Source organism: Triticum aestivum, chromosome 7B, assembly GCF_018294505.1.
Source record: "Triticum aestivum cultivar Chinese Spring chromosome 7B, IWGSC CS RefSeq v2.1, whole genome shotgun sequence".
Taxonomy (NCBI): domain Eukaryota; kingdom Viridiplantae; phylum Streptophyta; class Magnoliopsida; order Poales; family Poaceae; genus Triticum; species Triticum aestivum.
Window position 1 is genome coordinate 6,236,871 of NC_057813.1, and position 20,067 is coordinate 6,256,937.

The following is a 20,067-nucleotide window of genomic DNA, read 5'->3' on the forward strand; positions in this document are numbered from 1 at the left end:
GAGGAAACAGACTTCGGTTTGACCTCCTACGGTCAAAACGGGGTCCTGTCGATCGGGAGGGGTGTGGCGTACTGAAAAATGGAGGAAACGGACTTGTGTTGGAGCGCTATGGTCGAAACGGGGGTCCTGTTCATCGGGAGGGGTGTGGCGTACCGCAAAACGGGACTCCACGGGATACTGTTCATCTCCACCGTCGACCTCCTCCAGCCTCCACCTGCGACTGTTCATCCACAGGCTTCTGTTCATCCAGCCTCCACCAAGCGCTCCTCCACCGGCTACTGTTCAACGAGCCCTCTCCACGGGGTCCTGTTCAACCACCCCTCCACGAGTTGCTGCTCATCCAACCCTCCACCGGCAACTGTTCAACCAGCCCTCCACCGGCTACTGTTCAACCAGCACTCCACGGGGTCCTGTTCATCCAGCCCTCCATGGGGTCCTGTTCATCCACCCCCAACCGGCTCGATCGATCAGGGTCTTGTTCATCTAGCAGCAACACCACGGGGTCCTGTTCATCCAACCCCCACTGGGAACTGTTCATCCAACCCCCCCCCCCAACAATGCTCACTGCTTATCAAGGGAAGGAGGCAGCAGGTACGATCGGCTTCAGTTAGCAGCAGTAGCGAACGAAGGAATCGCTCGATCGGGTTCAGTTAACAGCCATCGATCGATCGCTCGGGTTCAGTAACGCGTAGCCTGCAGTGCAATCGCTCGGGTTCAGTTAGGCGAACGCCTCGCTCGGGTTCAATTAGAGCACAACGCCTCGCACCCATGCGCGTATGTGTATGAGAGAAACACGCATCGCTCGGCCCTCGACCACCCACCGTAACCAGGAACTCCCTGATATTTTCCTCGCCCTCGCTTCTACCACGGTTTTTTCCGTTATGGACGGCCCAAAGAATGTCATGCAGCTGCATATCCGGCCCGCCCAGGACGAAAAGCCCATTTTCTGTCATGATTTTTTGTCATAGAAATAGGAGCCCACCACATCTATGATGATACCAGGTTTTGTCACAATTATCGTCATAGAAGTATCATAAGCATGACAGGAAAAAAATTTGTTCAGCCCAAAATGTCACAGATGTGTCTTTTTTTGTAGTGCCTCAGCCATGAGGGTGAACTAGTCCCTCCTCATCATGGAGAGCGTCGGAATGACGAAGATGGCCATCGGTGATGGTTCCCCCCCTCCGACAGGGTGCCGGAACAGGGCCCCGATTGGTTTTTGGTGGCTACAGAGGCTTGCGACGGCGGAACTCCCGATCTAGGTTTCTTTTCAGGGGTTTCTGTATTTATAGGAATTTTTGGCATCGATTTCACGTCAGGGGGGGTCTCACAGGGATTCCACGAGGTAGGGGGCGTGCCCTAGGGGGTGGGGCACCCTCCACCCTCGTGGTGGCCGTGTGACTCCCCTCCGGTAACTCTTCGTTCCAGTATTTTTTATATTTTCCAAAAAAAAATCTCCGTTCAATTTCAGGTCAATTGGACTCCGTTTGATAATCCTTTTCTGCGATACTCAAAAACAAGGAAAAAAATAGAAACTGGCACTGGGCTCTAGGGTAATAGGTTAGTCCCAAAAAACATATGAAATAACATATAAATGCATATAAAACATCCAAGATACGTTAATATAATAGCATAGAACAATCAAAAATTATAGATACGTTGGAGACGTATCAACATGCTAGACCAGGTTGGAGCGCATGCGATCACATGCCTCCCTCCCGCCTGCTCAATGTGGGGGAACTGCCACCCGACGTCCTGAACCTTCCTGCGTGACTGTCCGTTTTGTGAGGGAGGTGCCACATCAATGTTGTGCACTGGGTATTTAAACATCACACCACCCTTTCATTGATATTTTCAGGCCTCACCTAGGCCGGTGCAGTCTCTGGGCCCTCGCTTGGGCGGTTTTCAATGCGGCGTCCATCTGTGGGCCCGCGCGGTCTACGACATTGACTGGATGCCAGAGGGTTTTGACCGGGGGATATTTCTCTTGTTCTGTGCCATGGCAGGTTATCCCGACATGCCAGACCAGGTTGGAGCACATGCGATCACACGACTCCCTCCCGCCTGCTCGATGTGGGGGGGGCCAACCACCCGACATCCTGAACCCTCCCGCGTGACTGTCCAATTTGTGAGGGAGGTGCCACATCAATGTTGTGCACTGGGTATTTAATCATCAGGCTGCCCTTTTTCGTTGATATATCCCGACCCCATGTGAGCTGGTGCGGTCTCCAGGCCCTCCCTGGGGTGGTTTTCCACGTCGCAGCCATCCGTGGGCCCGCGCGGTCTATGATGTTGACTGGATGCCAGAGAGGTTTGACCGGGGTTTATTTCCATTGTTTTGTGTCACGATAGGTCATGCCGACATGCCAGACCAGATTGGAGCGCATGCGATCACACGACTCCCTCCCGCTTGTTCGATGTGGGGGGACTAGCACCATATGTCTTGAACGTTCCTGCGTGATTGTCCGGTTTGTGAGGGAGGTGCCACATTAATGTTGTGCACTGGGTATTTAAACATCGAGTCACCCTTTCGTTGATATATCTCGGCCCCGCGCAGGCCGGTGCGGTCTCCGGGCCATCCCTAGGCCAGTTTTCGATGCCGCGACCATCCGTGGGCCTTGGCAGTCTATGACGTTGACCAGATGCTAGAGGGGTTTGACCGAGGGGTATTTCTCTTGTTCTATGTCACGGTAGGTCATGCCAGACCAGGTTGGCGCGCATGCGATCACATGACTCCCCCCTGCTGGTTGTGGGGGGACTACCACCCTACGTCCTGAACCTTCTTGCGAAGGTTTTTGACGCCGCGAGCATCCTTGGACCCGAGCGGTTTCCAACACTTGTACCATAGTCCTCTTAGATATATGTGGGGGTAAACACACGATGTAACCTATGCCAACATAATAGCAAAGGAACGCAGGGGGAGCCGACAAATGTGTTCCGGCGCCCTGTCGGATGATGTGCGTTATTGTGACGGTGTCACGGGGAGGAGCGCCCGTAGTCAGGCCCCGGGGATGTATCTGAATCGGTGAATCTCGTTAACAAATCTCGGTGTCGTTTTCGTGTGATTGCTTTTAGTCCTTGTTAGATCGAGCGCGCGTCACAGATTTTTCTAACATTGATGAAATGGGATCGAAAGTGCGATGAAAACTAGCCTAGACAGAATGTGTGAGAAACAGGGGGAAGGAAAAGAAATGCAACAAGTAATTATAAGTCCAACTCACCACTCTAATCATTTTTTGCACTGCATATATTTTGTGCATGGTAAGCCGAGTGCATTTTTTTGGGTACTCGGCTTACGGCCACCGCCGTCACGGAGCCGTTAGCAGACAGCGCGCGGGCCACGTGGCAGTTACATTGCCGTGTCTCTCTTGTAAGCCGAGTACTTTTTTGCTGCACCTACGGCTTATCAGTAAGTAAGCCGTGAATATTGTCTAAGCCGAGTATCGTCATACTGGTTCCACGACGTACGGAGCGGTAAGCCGTGTATTGTTTTTTCGTCGTGTGGCTTATTGTGCATACTCGACTTACGTGGAAACAAGCCGTGAGTGATATGCCTATTTTGCATCATGATTTTATATCAATATTCATTGCATTATGGGTTGTTATTACACGCTATACCACATACTTATGCCTTTCCTCTCTTATTTTATAAGGTTTACATGAAGAGGGAGAATGCTGGCAGCTGGAATTCTGGACTGGAAAAAGAGCAAATATTAGAGACCTATTCTGCACAACTCCAAAAATCCTGAAACTCCACGGAAATCAGTTTTGGAATATATTAAAAATATTTGACAAAGAAAGCACCAGAGGGGCGCCACCAGCCAGCCACAAGGGTGGAGGGCGCACCCTACCCCCCTGGGCGTGCCCCCTGGCAGGCTCCCGACGTCCATATTCTGCTATATGGTGTCTTTTTCCCTGGAAAAAAAATCCAAAGGAAGCTTTCAGGCGAAGCGCCGTCGTCTCGAGGCGGAACCTGGGCAGGACCAATCTAGGGCTCCGGCGGAGCTGTTCTGCCGGGGAAACAAGCCTCCGGGAGGGGGAAATCATCGCCATAGTCATCACGAGGGGGTCAATCTCCATCAACATTTTCACCAACACCATCTCCTCTCAAACCCTAGTTCATCTGTTGTATCTGATCTTTGTCTCAAAACCTCAGATTGGTACCTGTGGGTTGCTAGTAGTGTTGATTACTCCTTGTAGTTGATGCTAGTTGGTTTATTCGGTGGAAGATCATATGTTCAGATCCTTAATGCTTATTAATACCCCTCTGATTATGAACATGAATATGCTTTGTCAGTAGTTACGTTTGTTCCTGAGGACATGGGAGAAGTCTTGTTATAAGTAATCATGTGAATTTGGTATTCGTTCGATATTTTTATGAGATGTATGTTGTCTCTCCTCTAGTGGTGTTATGTGACCATCGACTACATGACACTTCATCATGATTTGGACCTAGGGAAAGGCATTGGGAAGTAATAAGTAGATGATGGGTTGCTAGAGTGACAGAAGCTTAAACTCTAGTTTATGCATTGCTTCGTAAGGGGCTGATTTGGATCCATAAGTTTCATGCTATGGTTAGGTTTACCTTAATTCTTCTTTCATAATTGCGGATGCTTGCGAGGAGGGTTAATCATAAGTGGAGGCTTGTCCAAGGAAGGACAACACCCAAGCACCGGTTCACCCACATATCAAATTATCAAAGTAACGAACGTGAATCATATGAGCATGATGAAAACTAGCTTGACGATAATTCCCATGTATCCTCGGGAGCGCTTTGCTTTATATAAGAGTTCATCCAGGCTTGTCCTTTGCTACAAAAAGGATTGGGCCACCTTGGTGCACCTTGTTTACTTTTGTTATTTAATACCCGTTACGAATTACCTTATCACAAAACTATCTGTTACCGATAATTTCAGTGCTTGCAGAGAATACCTTACGGATTTGTTTCTGCAGGAAGTTTCCCAGGGACCTTGCTGTATTTTTTGATTTCGCTTGGGTGTTTTCTGCTTTAGGGGACAGCTGTCCCATATCTGGTTGTTTCCACAATGTTGCTTTTGCAATCCTTGCTTAATTAATCAGATATATGATTTTTCAAAAAAAATAAAGAAAAAGCAATTTGTAGGCATACCGCAGTATGCAGTACACTCGGACAATGTTTTTCAGCATTTCTATTTTCCTCTTATATGATGAAAAAAAAAGAACATTTTAGCCGAGATCAGTGGCGAATGTCACAGAATTGAACTTGGGATTTCATTTTCGAATTCCAGCGAACAGGTCCCAGGTAGAACGAAATCCCTCCCCAGACCCTATCAGTTGGGTGGATTTGACGGACCCTCCCGATCCCGTCCCCTCTCCTCCTCCTCCCCCTCCACCCGCCGCCACCCTCTCCTCCGGCCAGATCGCCCTGTCGCTCCGTCTCGATTCCTTTCGTCTGCCAAGGCAGACCCGCCTCGGTCCCTCTCCTCCGCCCAGATCTTCCCATCCCGCTCCATCTCCTTCGCCGAGGACGACATCCCTCTCCTCCGGCAAGGTCGCCGCCGGTAAGGCTTCTCCTCCGACTCTCCTTCCCACTACCTTCTATCGCGTCTCGCAACCCTAACCAGTTCACTCGATCGACAGCAGCTCCTCGCCCTCGTCAATCCCTTCTCATCCACTGCAATCTTTTGCCGGATCCGTCCACCCTTTGCCGCCTCTACTGCAGATCGATCCTGTGGCACCGCCCTGCAGATCCCGACCTCCAAGCCAAGACCTAGTTCCACCTTCGGCACCTTGCAAGGTATAAGCTCCGTCCATGGCTTGGCTTCTTAATTAAAGAAGATCTTGGATACATTAACAACTAGTACTAGCTGCTGATGCACTTGATTGAAAAGTGGCTCCATTGGCTGCTTAATTTCTGCATATGCATGATTCACACCATTATACCATAATAAGGCTGTCATAATTCTAAGGATTATCTCAAGTTTCAGTACTAGTAGAAACTTGAACCTGAGCATACAGCTTCGTGCCAGCTAGACTCATGTTTTCACAGTAATCATCCAGGCAGGTAATTCCTTGGTAAGTACTACCGGTCATTAGATTCCACCTGTGGTCTAAAACCAAATGAATACGCCAGCCAGAACCACCAGCATGACTTTCAGGATTTTTCAAGTTAAGCCGCTAGCCAACTGAACCATATTTTGAATGGTTATTTTTTGACAGTAAACTGTAGGGGAGGCCCCCAAAAGTGTATAATTTTTGCAAAGGGTAACTATGGCCAGATTGTCATAAAGAATTAAGCAAATGCTGACGTTTTGTCTGCATCTTCATCAGCCATTCAGCCCACAAGAATGGCAGGCTGCTCAAAGATTGTAACAAAATTCTAAACTTAGAATAGAAGAGTAAATTTGTAATGGCGACAACACAGAGTGCGCATTCAACACATACAACATTAAGTACATACAAATTTGGGAAATAGCCTCCAGATTTGTACTTAGGTATGGATCAGAACCGCCAAACCTAATCGTAGTCTATGCAGCACCTTGTCTCCTTCATGATCAACAAAAGAATCTGCATATGTATCATCACTAGTGATACAAAGGTGTTTTGTATTATGAGAGTCCAGGAAGATTAAGATTGGCCCCCCTTGTCATAGCTTTTTGTTCTTCTTGTTGTTGCTTAATTCCTCTTCAATTTATGTTCTTACTTCTTTTATTTTTCAAAAATCCTGAAAGCATTCTGCAAAGTCTGTAAACTAGATTTCTACCAATCTTCTTAAATCATTCTCATTTCCTAAATCTCCTTGAAAAGATGCTATGGTCTCAGAAAGCGCTTGACGAACGGCTCTAACGATAAAATCCTGCACACAAATAAAACGAAGCAATTAAAACACGGCAGCTAGCTAATAGTATGCATGTCAGAACCAATAATTCAATGCTCTTAAAAATCGTTATATAATGAGAAATATATCCATTTTCTAGCATTATTAGTAAGAAATTGCAATAAATAGTAGGATGTAATAACTAGAATACTCATCGATATTTACCTGGGTATGATCTGAGGAGTACTGCCTTTTAGTATGGCAACTCCTGGTGGGAATTGCATCAGCAAAATAAGATTTATCTCTGTCTAGATTCAGGTTCTCCCACCCCCTGCATTCCTTAAGTTAAGAATTGTAAGAAGAAATTGCGCAATTTCATACTCCTTTTAACAAGGAATCCTTAATTGCTCCTGAAATAGAGGTGCATGCATCGGATAATAATATATAATGATAAGTGAAACCCTAAACTTCGTAGGAGTCTTTACCTGTCAAAACTAGCCTGAGACCAGATCCGTCATTAGCAAATATAGGAGATAGAACACCAGGAGTGTCTAACACATATTTGGATGACTAGCAACCTGAAAACTAGAAACTTCCTATTGTTAAGATTTAAATGACACATTACAATCATATAAATAGTTCCCGAGCCATGGGATATTGATGGTAGCAGACACAAGAAGGTTATAGGTCACCAATCTTATTTGTGCTAGTAGGCTAAAAAGGACAAACTATGCTTGCCAAAGATACTACACAACAATGCATCAAACCTTAGATATAGTGTGTATGTCAGATCATGACACCATTGTAAAACAAATCAACATGTTTATTTGTCCAAAATATACCCCCACGACCACCAAGCCCGTCGAATAAAACAATAATCTCATTGAAACAAAATTTTGTAACTATGTACTTTGTGGTATGTACAATCGTCTTGAAGCAATGAACTTATTTTTCGCTTAATTCTTGAAGCATAATTGACAAATGATAATGTTAGCTCCTCAATTAACCATCGATTTCGAGTCGCGCGACTCGTCGTCGACTAGTCGATGAGTCGCAAAAAAATGTTGACTCAACTTAGTGTCGACTCATGACTCGAGTCATGACTAGTCGCAACGGCAGGCTCGACTTTTTCCGAGTGGCTACCCCAGAACGACTCATCCAAGTCGCGACTCGAAAACCATGCAATTAACCCATTGCCTCATGTTTTCCGCAAAACAAAACAAAAAACTATTGCCTTATGTTATTAGGTAGTTCTGCAGTAATATACAAATGAATTTGACATATGCAGTTGATCCAACAAACAACACTAACATGGAGTTTGTGTAAATTCAACCGTAATACAACATATGAGTCAGACTTAGGTTTATGTGACTGTGTGAGCCATGAGGCGTCTGTACTTTTCGCCTCTCACGCTTCATGTTGTGTGCTCATTAAGGCCCTAATTGGAATAAATAAATTTGTAGAACGGGCTCATTATCTTATGGGACCGTTTGGTGCAACAGTTAAGAATCGCAACTCCGTTTATTTGTTCAAGAGAGCCCACATCCGAGCATCACCTACACCTTGTCGACTCGAAGGGACCAGATCCATGCTGCTTGCCCTGTTGCATCTTTGCCTGCACTGACTGGCATGCACTGCTCCGCTGTCTTGAATCATGCAGCTTGCTTCTGATCGAACATATACTATGGCGTAAATGTGGGCCAAACTGTTCATTGTGTTCACAAGAATTTAAAATTTCTTCATAACTATAGGCAGGTTAGTAATCCAGCCAAACAAATGGTAAAATTTGAAGTGAAAACCCCAGTTTTGTTCATAATTTATACTCCCTCCGTTTTTGTATACAAGGCCACTATCTCATTTTTCAGATGCCAAGAAAACAAAGCCAACTAATAAATAGCACCATTAATTGTGTGGAAAACCGAAAATCTCTCATGTTCCGGGCTAATTATTTTTTTTGCATGTGGTGCCTCTTTCTCTATTGCTGCATGCAACATATTCATTAATAACCACCATCGTGCGAGGCAAAAATCTAATCAATTCTTCTTGGGAAGGGATAGTAGCCTTGTATAGATGCAAATTGTATTTTTGATAGTGGCATTGTATTTAAAAACGGAGGAAGTAGTATTTTTTTTATCAAACATGAAATATGGTGTGAAAATTGGATTTTTGTTGTAAAGTTCAGTTTGTAGAACCTTGGTGTCATACTTGTGATTGAAAAGGGGCGTACACAGTGCTGAAAGCTCCCACACAAGGTGTGGTCTGGGGAAGGCAATTTCTGGACGCCTTACTCCTGCATAATAATTCTGCAAGGAGGCTGGTTCGAACCCAGGACCTCCAGGCCACAAGTGGAGAGACTACCCACTGCGCCATGCCCACCCTTCTGTCATACTTGTGATTTAACTGCTAATAAATTGTTCTTTTGATGCTGCTTTAGATCAGAGTTTAATATTGTTTAATGTACTAAATATTTCATTTCTGTCTTCATAGTTGCTGAAGTTCAAATTAGGCAATGGATCTGGACACAGAGAATCGTCTAGCTTCATTACTCCTTGAAGAAGCACGGAGATTACAGTCAGAGGCTGACAGGGAAGGTGTTCATGCATATCTGCGAAAGCCCAATGTTAGGCATCGTCCAAACTCCCGGTTCCTCACAGCCACAGTTCGTGGAGTTCAACAAGGTTAGCATCATGTTTCTTTTACATTATCCTTGCCTCCTTGTGTTGATTACCTGATCAAAGCAGCTGTAATCATGCTTTTTACTGAAGAAATGTTTTTTTATGTCCTTGAAACCTTCTCATTAGGAGAATTCACCCAAAACTAATCACAACAATTGAAGGCAGTTACAAATTTGCAATCATGTAGGCACCACTTTAAATTGCTTCCTCTAACTCGGGGTGGTTAACTAAATAAGCACTAATGACTACTCCCTCCGTCCGGAAATACTTGTCCTTGAAATGGTTGTATCTAGACTTATTTTAGTTATAGATACATCCATTTTCTCCATTTTGAAGACAAGTATTTCCGGACGGAGGGAGTACTTTATAAGTATTTTTGAACCAAAAGTGTAAATCTGTGCGCGAGCACAGATGCTCGGCTTATCTCGCACGTTGTTTCTCTCCTAGATTCGTGAAGGTTCTGGTACTGTACCTTGTATAAAGATCGGTATTTATTTCCTCCTTCACTGTTGATCTGGCCCACACTGGTCGCTGAGTTATTGTGCCGGATACCCACAGATGTCTTCTGGCCCAGACGTCGTTTCACGGTGGGCCATCTGCACCTTTCTCCACCATCCTGAGCAGTCCCATTAACTCGTCCTCAGCTACCAACAAAATCCTCCTGCTGATTTCTTGCCGGGACAAGTTCATCAACTTCGTCTCTCACACCCGGATCTACAAGTGCGTCAAGAAAGATCCTTTGCCACAAATCTATATGTAATGACTTGATTATAGCCTAAATCTTGTCCCTGCTAACCTTATCAGTACATGCACTCCACCTATGTTTTTAAGGCGGTAAGGCGAGGCGAGGCGCTGGGGGGGCGCCTCACTGCCTAAGCGCTGAGGCATAAGGCGAGGCGACGCCTTAGAGACTTGTAAGCAACAGAATTAAGTAGAATTTGGTAGGCATTAAGCAACTAGGCATACAGCCATACACACCTTGCAACTGATTGTTGTAGAGCCCCCATCCTCTTTGCACTTGCTTTTCTCCCCAACAGAATTCTGCATCAACATGAAGTCATGAACAAATATGTTAGAATAATGTATCACTTACCAGTGCACATTCCACAAAAAATAGAAATAAAAGTGAGGCAGCGAACAAAAGTGGAAAGAAAGATAGCAAGTATGAGTGCAACTGCAATCTGCAATGCATGGCATATTACATAACCATTAACCAATTCAAATGACACAAGTCCAGTAGTCCACATAAGACAAACAGAATAATAGATAACTCCAGCATAGCAAAAGGGATAAAGGTGGCCAGCTCAGCTCTCTCATGTCTCTCCACTCTCAAAGTCTCAATCAAAAGTCATCATCATCAAACTCATTGGCATTGGTGTTGTCTTCACCATCTTGGGCAACATTAGTTGGCTCTTGATCGTCATTGCTCACATCATCATCATCCTCAACGTAGTCTGAATCCTCCCCCTCCGCATTGGGCATACTGTTGCTCTTGCTTGTTGTTGCTGTACTGCAGAGGAGGAGGAGCTGCTGGACAGGAGGATGAGGAGGAGCTGCTGGACAGGAGGAAGAGGAGGAGGAGCTGCTGGACAGGAGGAAGAGGAGGAGCTGCTGGAGAGGAGGAACCGTTGGAGAGGAGGGGGAGGAGCTGCTGGAGAGGAGGAGGAACCAGATCTGCTGGAGAGGAGCCACTGAAGAGAAGGAGGGGGAGGAGTGTGTGGATTGGGGGCTGTTTCTCTCTCTCTCTTTCTCCCCTCTTACCTGTTGGCGCCAACATGATTCCAGTTTCCCGCCAAAACTCTGTTTCCCGCCTAAAACAGCTCCCCTGCCTGCCTGGCAAGCTAAGGCGTCCAAAATGGACTAAGGCAACGCCTCGGACGCCTAGGCAGACGCCTCGGACGCCTTATAGCTTAAGGCGGACGCCTTAGACACCCACCTAAGGCGAGGTGGACGCCTTGCCCTCGCAGGGCGCCCTGACGCCTAAGCGTCGCCTAGGCGACGCCTTAGGGACGCCCAGCAGTCTCCAACGGAAGTAACAATGACTCGCACGCCCCACCGGACGTCTGCCGTTTTCCTGCCCCACAGAACATGACACCAGCATATGTATGCCAAACAAAAGCACATTTAATACCGCTTAGTATTTCCCAGGTAAAAGAACTGGAGCAGATCACGAGACAACAGTCAGCAGCGCAGATATAGTGACCATATGTGCTCGGAGTAGAAACCCCACGTCCCTTTTTGAACTCATATTGCTCATTATATCGTGAAATCGAATCATTTAACTTTCTCATGCGATTTTATTATTAAATTGACGATTGTCCCTCCTGCAGCAAACCGTGTTGTGGAGGTTGATGAAATGTGGCGTGCCAGGGAGAAGGAACTTGAACTTGAGTGTAAGCTGAAAAGAAGAAATAAAGAGCGTGGTGACTCCAGAGGGGAGAAACGCAAAGGTGACTCGAGAAATATGAGTTCCAGCTCAAAGATTGAGGAAGGAACTGCTTATAATAGTTCTTACTCAGACCAGGATGATGGTCTAGGGGATGATGAAGTTGAAAAGTTTCTGCATTCAAGGTTAGTTTAAATGTCTACTAGTTTCTTCATAGAACAAGCGGGCAATATATTGATTGACACCTGCCAGATAACTAAGAATTTCTCTGCTTATGTCAAACTATTGATGCAAATTATCTACGTTATTCTGTTGAGATTGCCATATCCTATTAGGTGATGTTTTTCAAGGGGGGTGTTATGTTTAACATGCGCACATTTGCATCCATTGCATATTTTCAGCTTTGTTAACAAAATATGAAATCTGGTGCCATGTTAGGGTAAAGCGAGGAAGAGGTGCGGTTGGCTCTAGGATGGACGAACCTGGTCCATACCTAAAGGCTTCATCGCATTGTCGAGACAAAGAACCTAGCCCGGATATACGTTTGGAAGAGAAATGGGAACGCCGAGTGCAAGGTCCGGAGAGGCCACTGTTTCTGAGATCCAAGTCTCCCGATGATTGTTGGCATAAGGAAACATTGGATGATAAGCCATCCAGCTCTTGTGAGCCAGAACCACACAGGAAGAAGGAAAATAAAAAGGGGAGGAGATCGTCGGAGAAAAAAGAGAGAAAGGAGAGAAAAGACAAGAAGAAAGCCAAGCATCGGCACTGCCACCACCACCATCACAAAAGCCGAAGAAGGGAGTGATGTGCCCCATTGCTGAACTACAATTTGTACTACATAAGAAAGGGTTCTGTGTTACTGAAAGATGCTGCTATTGCTTGTTCGCTGGGAACCTGTGTTGTAACTAAAACTCCGCCAGTGCGCACTGTGCCCCGTGTTTAGACATGTTATGTGTTGCTCAGAGTTGAACTTTCTTTGCCTATAACATGATTGGCATCTGATGAGATGAGAGTGATCGTTTTCGCTTCTGTGACATGATCCAAGGTCCACATCTGCAGCGAGCTAGTACTGAACCATGAATATCTGTTGGTTATAGTCCATTGCCCCTAGAGACCGAGGCTTGAACCGCTCATGTAGTGGTGACACTATACTTTTCTTGGGTCAAATTAAATTATAAAATGATATTTGGAGTTTGGACCAAGGCCTTTTTTTCTCTCTCTATATGATGTTTATTTAGGGCCTGGAAGAATCGGTTTCCAGTAAACCTTGGAAATCTCAGATCTGTTTCGATTAATTTCCATGCAAAATCATTTGAACAAATTTTGAATTCTTTAACATTTGAACCAAATTTGTTGAATTCAAGGGAATTTTCTCAACACCAGCCAATTCCGGCCAGTATATATTCTCCACCGGAGGGGCCGGTAAACCGGTAACTGGTCGGTTACGAATTTTCTTTTTACTGGAATTGAGAACCTTATTTTTTTACTACTTAGAGGTTAATTAGTAATCTAGACCTGTTATCGAAACCCTACTGCGACATGTGCTCGGCAATGCTATTTGTTTACGGAAGGCAATGCCACATTTTTAAAACAAACAGAAAAATCAACTTTTTTCTAAGAAATAGAATCCTCCAATGCATTTTTCTAGATGTTTATTTTGAAAGAGGAAATCAAGCAATGGGTGTTTGCAAAATAGGAAAAAAAAAAGAGGGACCAAAAGACTTGTGAACGTCTTTGAACATTTGCAGGTTGCTCCAACAGGCAAACGAGCACACAACCAGCATAAAGCAAACCAAAAGACTTGTGAAAAGAACAGTACTACAGCGCACCCCAGGAACAGCATTGGCCACTGCCCTTCCTATTCCAGCCGATGGTTCTGAAAACCTCACTTGAAATGCACTTGCAATTTGGCTCCCCAACTGACCGCAGCTTGGTTTTGGCCCTTTACCTCTATAAAATAGACCAGGGAGATATTATCCACCAGCAGGTTAGTTATATAGACTCGGTTGTGAGAATAAATTGCAAAAAAACCATCACAATTGTGTCGAAGTTTATCAAAAACCATCAAAACTCTAAAGTTTGAGAAAACACCGACTTTTGAAAAAACAGGAACACTAACTGCTTGGTTGACTGCGTTTTGATGCAAAACTGACAGGCAGGCTCCGCTGTCAGAGCCGACATGGCAGGGGGTCACGGGCCGCATGAACAGCCATTAGACGGCACGGCTTGATCTAGCCATTCATTCGTGCCACGGGGGCCAGGGACGACATGTTATCTCCCTATTAGAGTCCATATATTAATAGCATTGCATATTAATATCAGATAAGTTTCTATTTTCGAAGTACTATGAGACAATATGTTAATTGCTTGCTGATATTGGATAGTTCATAATTGCATTTTTCAGGATATTGATAATTTAATTGTTGCCAGTTTCAAGAGAACCATTGCTATTTTGACACTTCCAACAAAAAAAAGGAACACGATTTACGACACGCATGCATGCAGCCATATGATTGCGCTAAGATCTGAAAAGTGGTTTTATGATTAGAGCTTAGTTAGAGCATGAATGCAATTTTTGACAGAGTGCATGCCCCACCAACCGTAGCTCTCATGCTTTTTGTTTTGACTTGCAAGTTTAAATATATTACTAGGAAAATTGCCCGTGCGTTGCAACGGGAAAACAAATAGCACACGCCCTAAGCATGGCTCCAGATCCGCCCCTCCCCCAACTACAAACCGCTTAACGTTCGTCATGTCCTCTCTCTCTCTATCCCTGTGTATGTAACCTCAATGTAAGTTACTGCAATAATATTTTTATTACTACGAACAAAAATATCCCATCGTTCACATAGCTTCAGTTCACGATCAGTTTATTTAAATGCCATAGGTTTGAGGGCTTGTTCAGCATCATTGTCATACTCTTGGGCGAAGGCTTTGCATTGTGTACACTCAATTCAGTTAAAGAAGGCCCTTCATTTGTGGAATATCTGGGTTTTTTTATGCTAATACTTCTATCCATATGACCATCTGGCCATGCAAATTTAACAAATCAATTTTCAATATAGCATATTGCAGGAATCTGAACAAATATAGAGGCATATATTTGATTGTGACAAATAAACTTATAAAATAAAGTCTTTAAGGATAAACATTTTTCAACTTCCAATGTTTTTGTAATTATCAAGCATGTCTCAAAGAGCGACATAGCTTGGAAAACCATGCTAAGGATTGTCTTATTTTGGTTTATAACCTAGGTCGACATCAGTGGTAATTGAACAATATATGGACATTGGGAGTGCAATGCTTGACGATGAGTGAAAACATATGTGTGACGATGAGTGTATCTTCCATCCTATGCAAGGCCATAGTTAGTAAGTAGCATATTGCAAGTTTTAGATACATGGTTAGAAAATATTCTAAAGCGAGAAAAACAAAATTGACCCTGGAGAGAGAAAACAGTGACTCTGCCTTAGGTTTCAAACCCCCTGATAACAGTGGAATTCGTGTTTCATAGTAAAAATAACCTAGTGTAATTCCTATATGAAAAAGAAAGGAAACACGGTATCAAGACAATCAAATATATTAAGGTATCATACCATAAGTCTTTGCTGCCATTCTTCTTCTTCACGTAATTGAGGGAACTACACAGCGCATCATGTACTTCATAGCACGCTTTACATTCAAAGTCATTACTAACCGAGCAATGTCCTACAAAAACATTGGAAGTAGAACCACCAGCACCCAACAAAGAAAATTTGTTCGTGGCGGACGATTGGACAAAATAGATGCCACAGGCTACCGATCTACACAAATGGGCATTACCAAGTAAGTTCATGTTCAGGCCCTTCCCTGTGTGACATTTGACATTCAAAATCATGATCAATTCAGTTCCTCTATTAAACCAGGATCATGAGTGACACTGGATTCTACCCAATATCCCTAAGCATCAGAACAAAGAGTGAAGCATTCAGAGCTTTCAACAATTGCCACGGATGTGTGTGTGGCAACGGGAGATTTTTTTTTGACATGTATTCAAATTTAAGCAAATATGTACAAGCTTTAGTAGTAGACAAACAACCAGCCAGATTGGACATCCATAACTTTCGTTGTAATTATCAAGTGGTGCAAACAATCGATGCAAAATTAATTCCATCAATAATATGATGAACAATTGAACACATAATTTGGAAAAAGAAGAAGATAGGCACATGTCAAGTAACTAATTCAGGTTAAACATGGTATTTGACGAATTCTAGCATGATTTAAGTTTGCATGTCGAGTGTCTCTTAGCAGGAAATTCTTGGATTTTTATATGTTGGTACCTATAATTGTACGGGGGCCTTCGTGACATTTCCAATCCTGAAGACATCTCAGTTTAGGGATAATGATGACATCTTCCGGTCTTGACCTGTCTGCAAATAATCCTTAACAACTACTCCCTCCGTCCGGAAATACTTGTCATCAGAATGGATGAAAATAGATGTATCTAGAACTAAAATACATCTAGATACATCTATTTCAATGACAAGTATTTCCGGACGGAGGGAGTATAATTTAGTTTCAGTACATACCCATAAGCTTTTCAGCATGCAGACAACAATGGTACGGTTACCTAGTAAAACTCAACCAGATCACCTTGTGTGCATGCTGAATTTCTACTATACGGCTAGCTTGGTTGAGACAAATCTATATTCATTAATTAAAACAAAAAATACCAGGTGAAGGTATCCTAATTAAAGAAACAAAAGTAAGTCCCCGTAAAAGAAATAAGAAAGAACAAGAAATAAGAAAGAACCATCTCTAGGAAGGAGAGATTAGACCTATACCAAGGCATTCGTTAGCTAAACCAAAAGAAAATTTATCTCGGGAGCTTGCTTCGAATTGCTTACCTTTCCTGCTCAAATTTCCCTTTTACTTAAGAGCAAATTGATGTCTTGCACTTAAGGGTAACAAGATTGAGAACAACAACACTGAAACTATCTTGTGATTTTCTAATAGAGAAGTACACAATTAATATGGCAATGACATATACTTATAATTTATTTATAGGAAAGGCCGCAAAGGACATACATAGAGGTCTGGTCACAGAAGCATCACCCATGAGTAGTCTTTACGCTCAGACGTTTAGAGGAACACTTGTTGCACACACTGCAATCTCACAATAGGAGAGAAAAAAATGTTACATATCGGAGTGGAGTTAGGGAGAGATGTTACTGCTATATACCTGGAGATGGTATGCGCATTCTCTCAAGCTGAGATGGCTCTCGCATCCTCGAAAGCGATGGTGCCTACGTGCGCTCACGTACTCGCTGGCTATGGCAGCTCCCATGTCCTCCGAAGCGGCAACAATCCTCGTGAGCTTGTGTCCTCGCTGGCTGCGGCGGTGCCACTGCGAATCCTGGCATGCAGCAGCATCGCGGAAGAAGGATGGTACTGAAAACATTAGTGCAGAAAGCAAATCCAAGAAAAATCTGAAGGCTAATGTAGTGGAAAAAATATACGCTAGTTCTCAAGATATTAAGAATCACAATTTTTTACATAATTCTTTATATGAATCTTTATCCTCAAACTTGTTCTTATACATCTCTAGATGCACACCATTTATTAAAAATAGTGTTCATATAGCAGGTGAATTCACCAATCAAGTAGCCACCCATAAACTGATATATCCACAAATCTAATTCCATCCAGCAAACAAACACCAACTAAAGTCCATCAATTCTAGATAATTCTGACATGCTTTCCCAGTACAAAGCTCCTGCCATGATTATAGCGTCAGAAAAATTCAGTGCAGGACATATGTCATTTGGCAGGAACACAACATCAGGAATCGCACAAAAGCTTGAACTCACAAAATCATCTTTCAGACCAAAATTCAGAAAACACACCATATGCCCAATAGCAAGTTGAACCACACTAATACGGAAATATAAATACTTCAATTAACCCCCAGGGGAAGGGAACGGGGAGGGAGAAGGGGTGGAGTAAGTCCTGTTGTGAGGGCGCTCGAACTTCCAATCGAGGATAACATCGTCAAGATGGAGCTGACGGCGGACACGGCGAGCGCCGGCGCCATCACTCCCATCACGGCGGATGGAGATGCAGCGTCTACTCCTCCACCCCTCCTCTTCCCCATGCAGCTACAACTGAGGCAATGCCGCCGTCTGCCTTCTGGAGTTCCCCGCCTTCGATCTCGAGCACGCCATCCAGGACGGCGTTGGTATCGACCGCCAACCTCAATCTGGATCCGGTTGTGGCTAATGTACAGACTAATTCCCACACAAAACATTCATTAAGTTAGCATTGTCTCTTTTTGGTCTATAGTTCAGGGACAAGCACAATTGCTAGCAAGCCCCAAATTGGCGCAACCAGCAAGCAGTTGCTGGGTAGCCACCCATTTCCTCCCACCAGCTCTTCTGCACGCAACAAATATTCTCCCAATTGATCAACAAATCCCCAAACCGAGCAAGCATACACGAAATTAAGGAAACAAGCAATTGAAGGAAGCTGACCTTGTTGTCGGGGTGGGCGAGGAGGTGCCCCACGGCTCCAGCAGCAAGCACGGCATGCGCGCCATCGTCTACGCCGCAAGCAAAGTACTCCGCCGCGGCCGCTCATGGACGAGCATGGCTGGTGACGCGCCGTGACGACCGCTAACACGGCACCCAGGCGGAGGTAGAGGAGCTTCTTGGTCTGGTTCCCGAAGGTCTGGTTCTTGATCTCGCGGAGCGCGACCACCCGCTCGTGCTGCCCCTCCCCGCATCCTCCTCCTGCTGGTCCGCCGACGCCGCCGGGGCCCCCGGCCGCCAACCTGGCAGCGAGCTCCTCCGAACGCGTCCCCATGCAGAAAGGCGCAGAGGAAGACTCCGAAGGCGCGGACGCTCGCCGGCACCGGCCGGCGGCCCGCGGCCGGCGCGGCACCGGATCGACCGCCGCTCCTGGCGGCTGAGGCGAGGGAGAGAGAGATCCCGATGGGTTTCTTTTTTTTCTCACTTTAAGGACCGCGGATTTAATACCATATACTGTAGGGATTTATTTGCAAAATTCCTGATCGAAACGTTTTCTCACTTACAAAAGGACTGCGGGTTGAATACTGAAAAATACGGGGACTTTTTTGCAAACCTGCCGCGACGTACGACCAGAAGCAATCGGTGGTTTATTAGTAGGGAGAGATATCTTTTGAATTGGTAGTCCAATTTATATTTTGTTTACATATTCGTGCTCCTTGTGATGAGGGCTTTGAAATAAGAACAATTCTAAATATGTTTTGAATTTATTTAAAATTCTAAATAAGATTCAAATTTTAAGAAAAAAAAGAGAAATACAACTATACCAAAAGCTAGCATGCATGGACTCCAGTGCACCAACTAAGGATTAATACCATTAGTGCATCAATCTTAAAGCAAATGGGTGGGTAGAGTTTAGGGTTAGGTGTGCGTGTGTGTTCATAGAGGTGAGTGTATGTGTGTATGTATGAGCACCTGCGTCTGTACTGTGTTAAAAAAAATGCAATTTGTAAACTATCTAGACACTGAAAATCGGAATATTTTCACCAGAAAGAAAAACCGGAACATTAGCGGCCTTTTGGGCCATGGCCAAACTTTGCGTTCCTCTTCCGTTATGGGAAGTGGGAACAGACCTCGTCCACAGTAAGATGGATACGAAGAAGAGGAAAAGCGAAACCCTAACCTACGCGACCGCCCCTTCGTCTTCGCGCCGCCGCGAGGCGGACCATGTTGCCTCGCCGGAGGAGTGGAGGGATTGGGCGTCGCTGCCCCACGACGTCCTATACATTATCCTCAGCCGACTCCGGCAGACCGACATCCTCAGCGGCGCAGGGCTCGCGTGCCCGCCCTGGCGGCGGGTAGCCAAGGTCGAGCCCCTGCTGTGGCGGCACATCGATCTGTCTCCTAACCCTCTTTGGCTTTCGCCGCCCCCGACAGGATGGAAGGCGATGGCGCGCGCCGCCGTGGAGCGCAGCGCCGGCCGGTGCGAATCATTCAGCGGCCACGTCGACGCCGATGTCCTGGTCCACCTCGCCGACAGGCACGTAGTCCTGAGTCCTGACCTACTCCCATCTCGCGCGCTTCATCGAGTCTAATTCATTGACATAATGACATGCATGCATATATCTGTTGAAGCGGCCACGTTTCTGTAAATCTATCTGTCCTGACAACCTCTCCTAAATCCTAATTGATCGCCTGCAG

The 20,067-nt window shown here is 45.0% G+C and overlaps 1 protein-coding gene and 1 long non-coding RNA gene across 9 annotated transcripts; one reads left to right on the forward strand and one right to left on the reverse strand.

Annotated features, from left to right (window-relative positions):
* The first annotated feature begins 5,284 nt into the window (after positions 1-5,284).
* LOC123160820 (uncharacterized) lies at positions 5,285-12,894 on the forward strand. Of its 2 annotated transcripts, none has more exons than XM_044578654.1 (5): positions 5,285-5,540; positions 5,620-5,776; positions 9,284-9,474; positions 11,802-12,042; positions 12,296-12,894. In XM_044578654.1, exons 3-5 carry the CDS (start codon positions 9,306-9,308, stop codon positions 12,663-12,665), a joined length of 780 nt encoding a protein of 259 aa, XP_044434589.1. In that variant the 5' UTR covers positions 5,285-5,540; positions 5,620-5,776; positions 9,284-9,305; the 3' UTR covers positions 12,666-12,894. The 2 variants fall into 2 exon arrangements, with proteins under 2 accessions (XP_044434589.1, XP_044434590.1); XM_044578655.1 differs by having other exon boundaries at positions 5,286-5,540; positions 5,623-5,776.
* On the reverse strand, positions 6,639-18,819 carry LOC123160821 (uncharacterized). Of its 7 annotated transcripts, none has more exons than XR_006480387.1 (6): positions 18,373-18,819; positions 17,085-18,276; positions 16,183-17,008; positions 7,282-7,374; positions 7,022-7,127; positions 6,639-6,835 (listed from the first exon to the last, which is right to left on the reverse strand). It is a non-coding gene; the product is annotated as an uncharacterized lncRNA (long non-coding RNA). The 7 variants fall into 7 exon arrangements; XR_006480389.1 differs by having other exon boundaries at positions 7,022-7,135; XR_006480384.1 differs by lacking the exons at positions 6,639-6,835; positions 7,022-7,127; positions 7,282-7,374 and adding an exon at positions 13,040-13,810 and having other exon boundaries at positions 15,457-17,008.
* Positions 18,820-20,067: the final 1,248 nt, after the last annotated feature.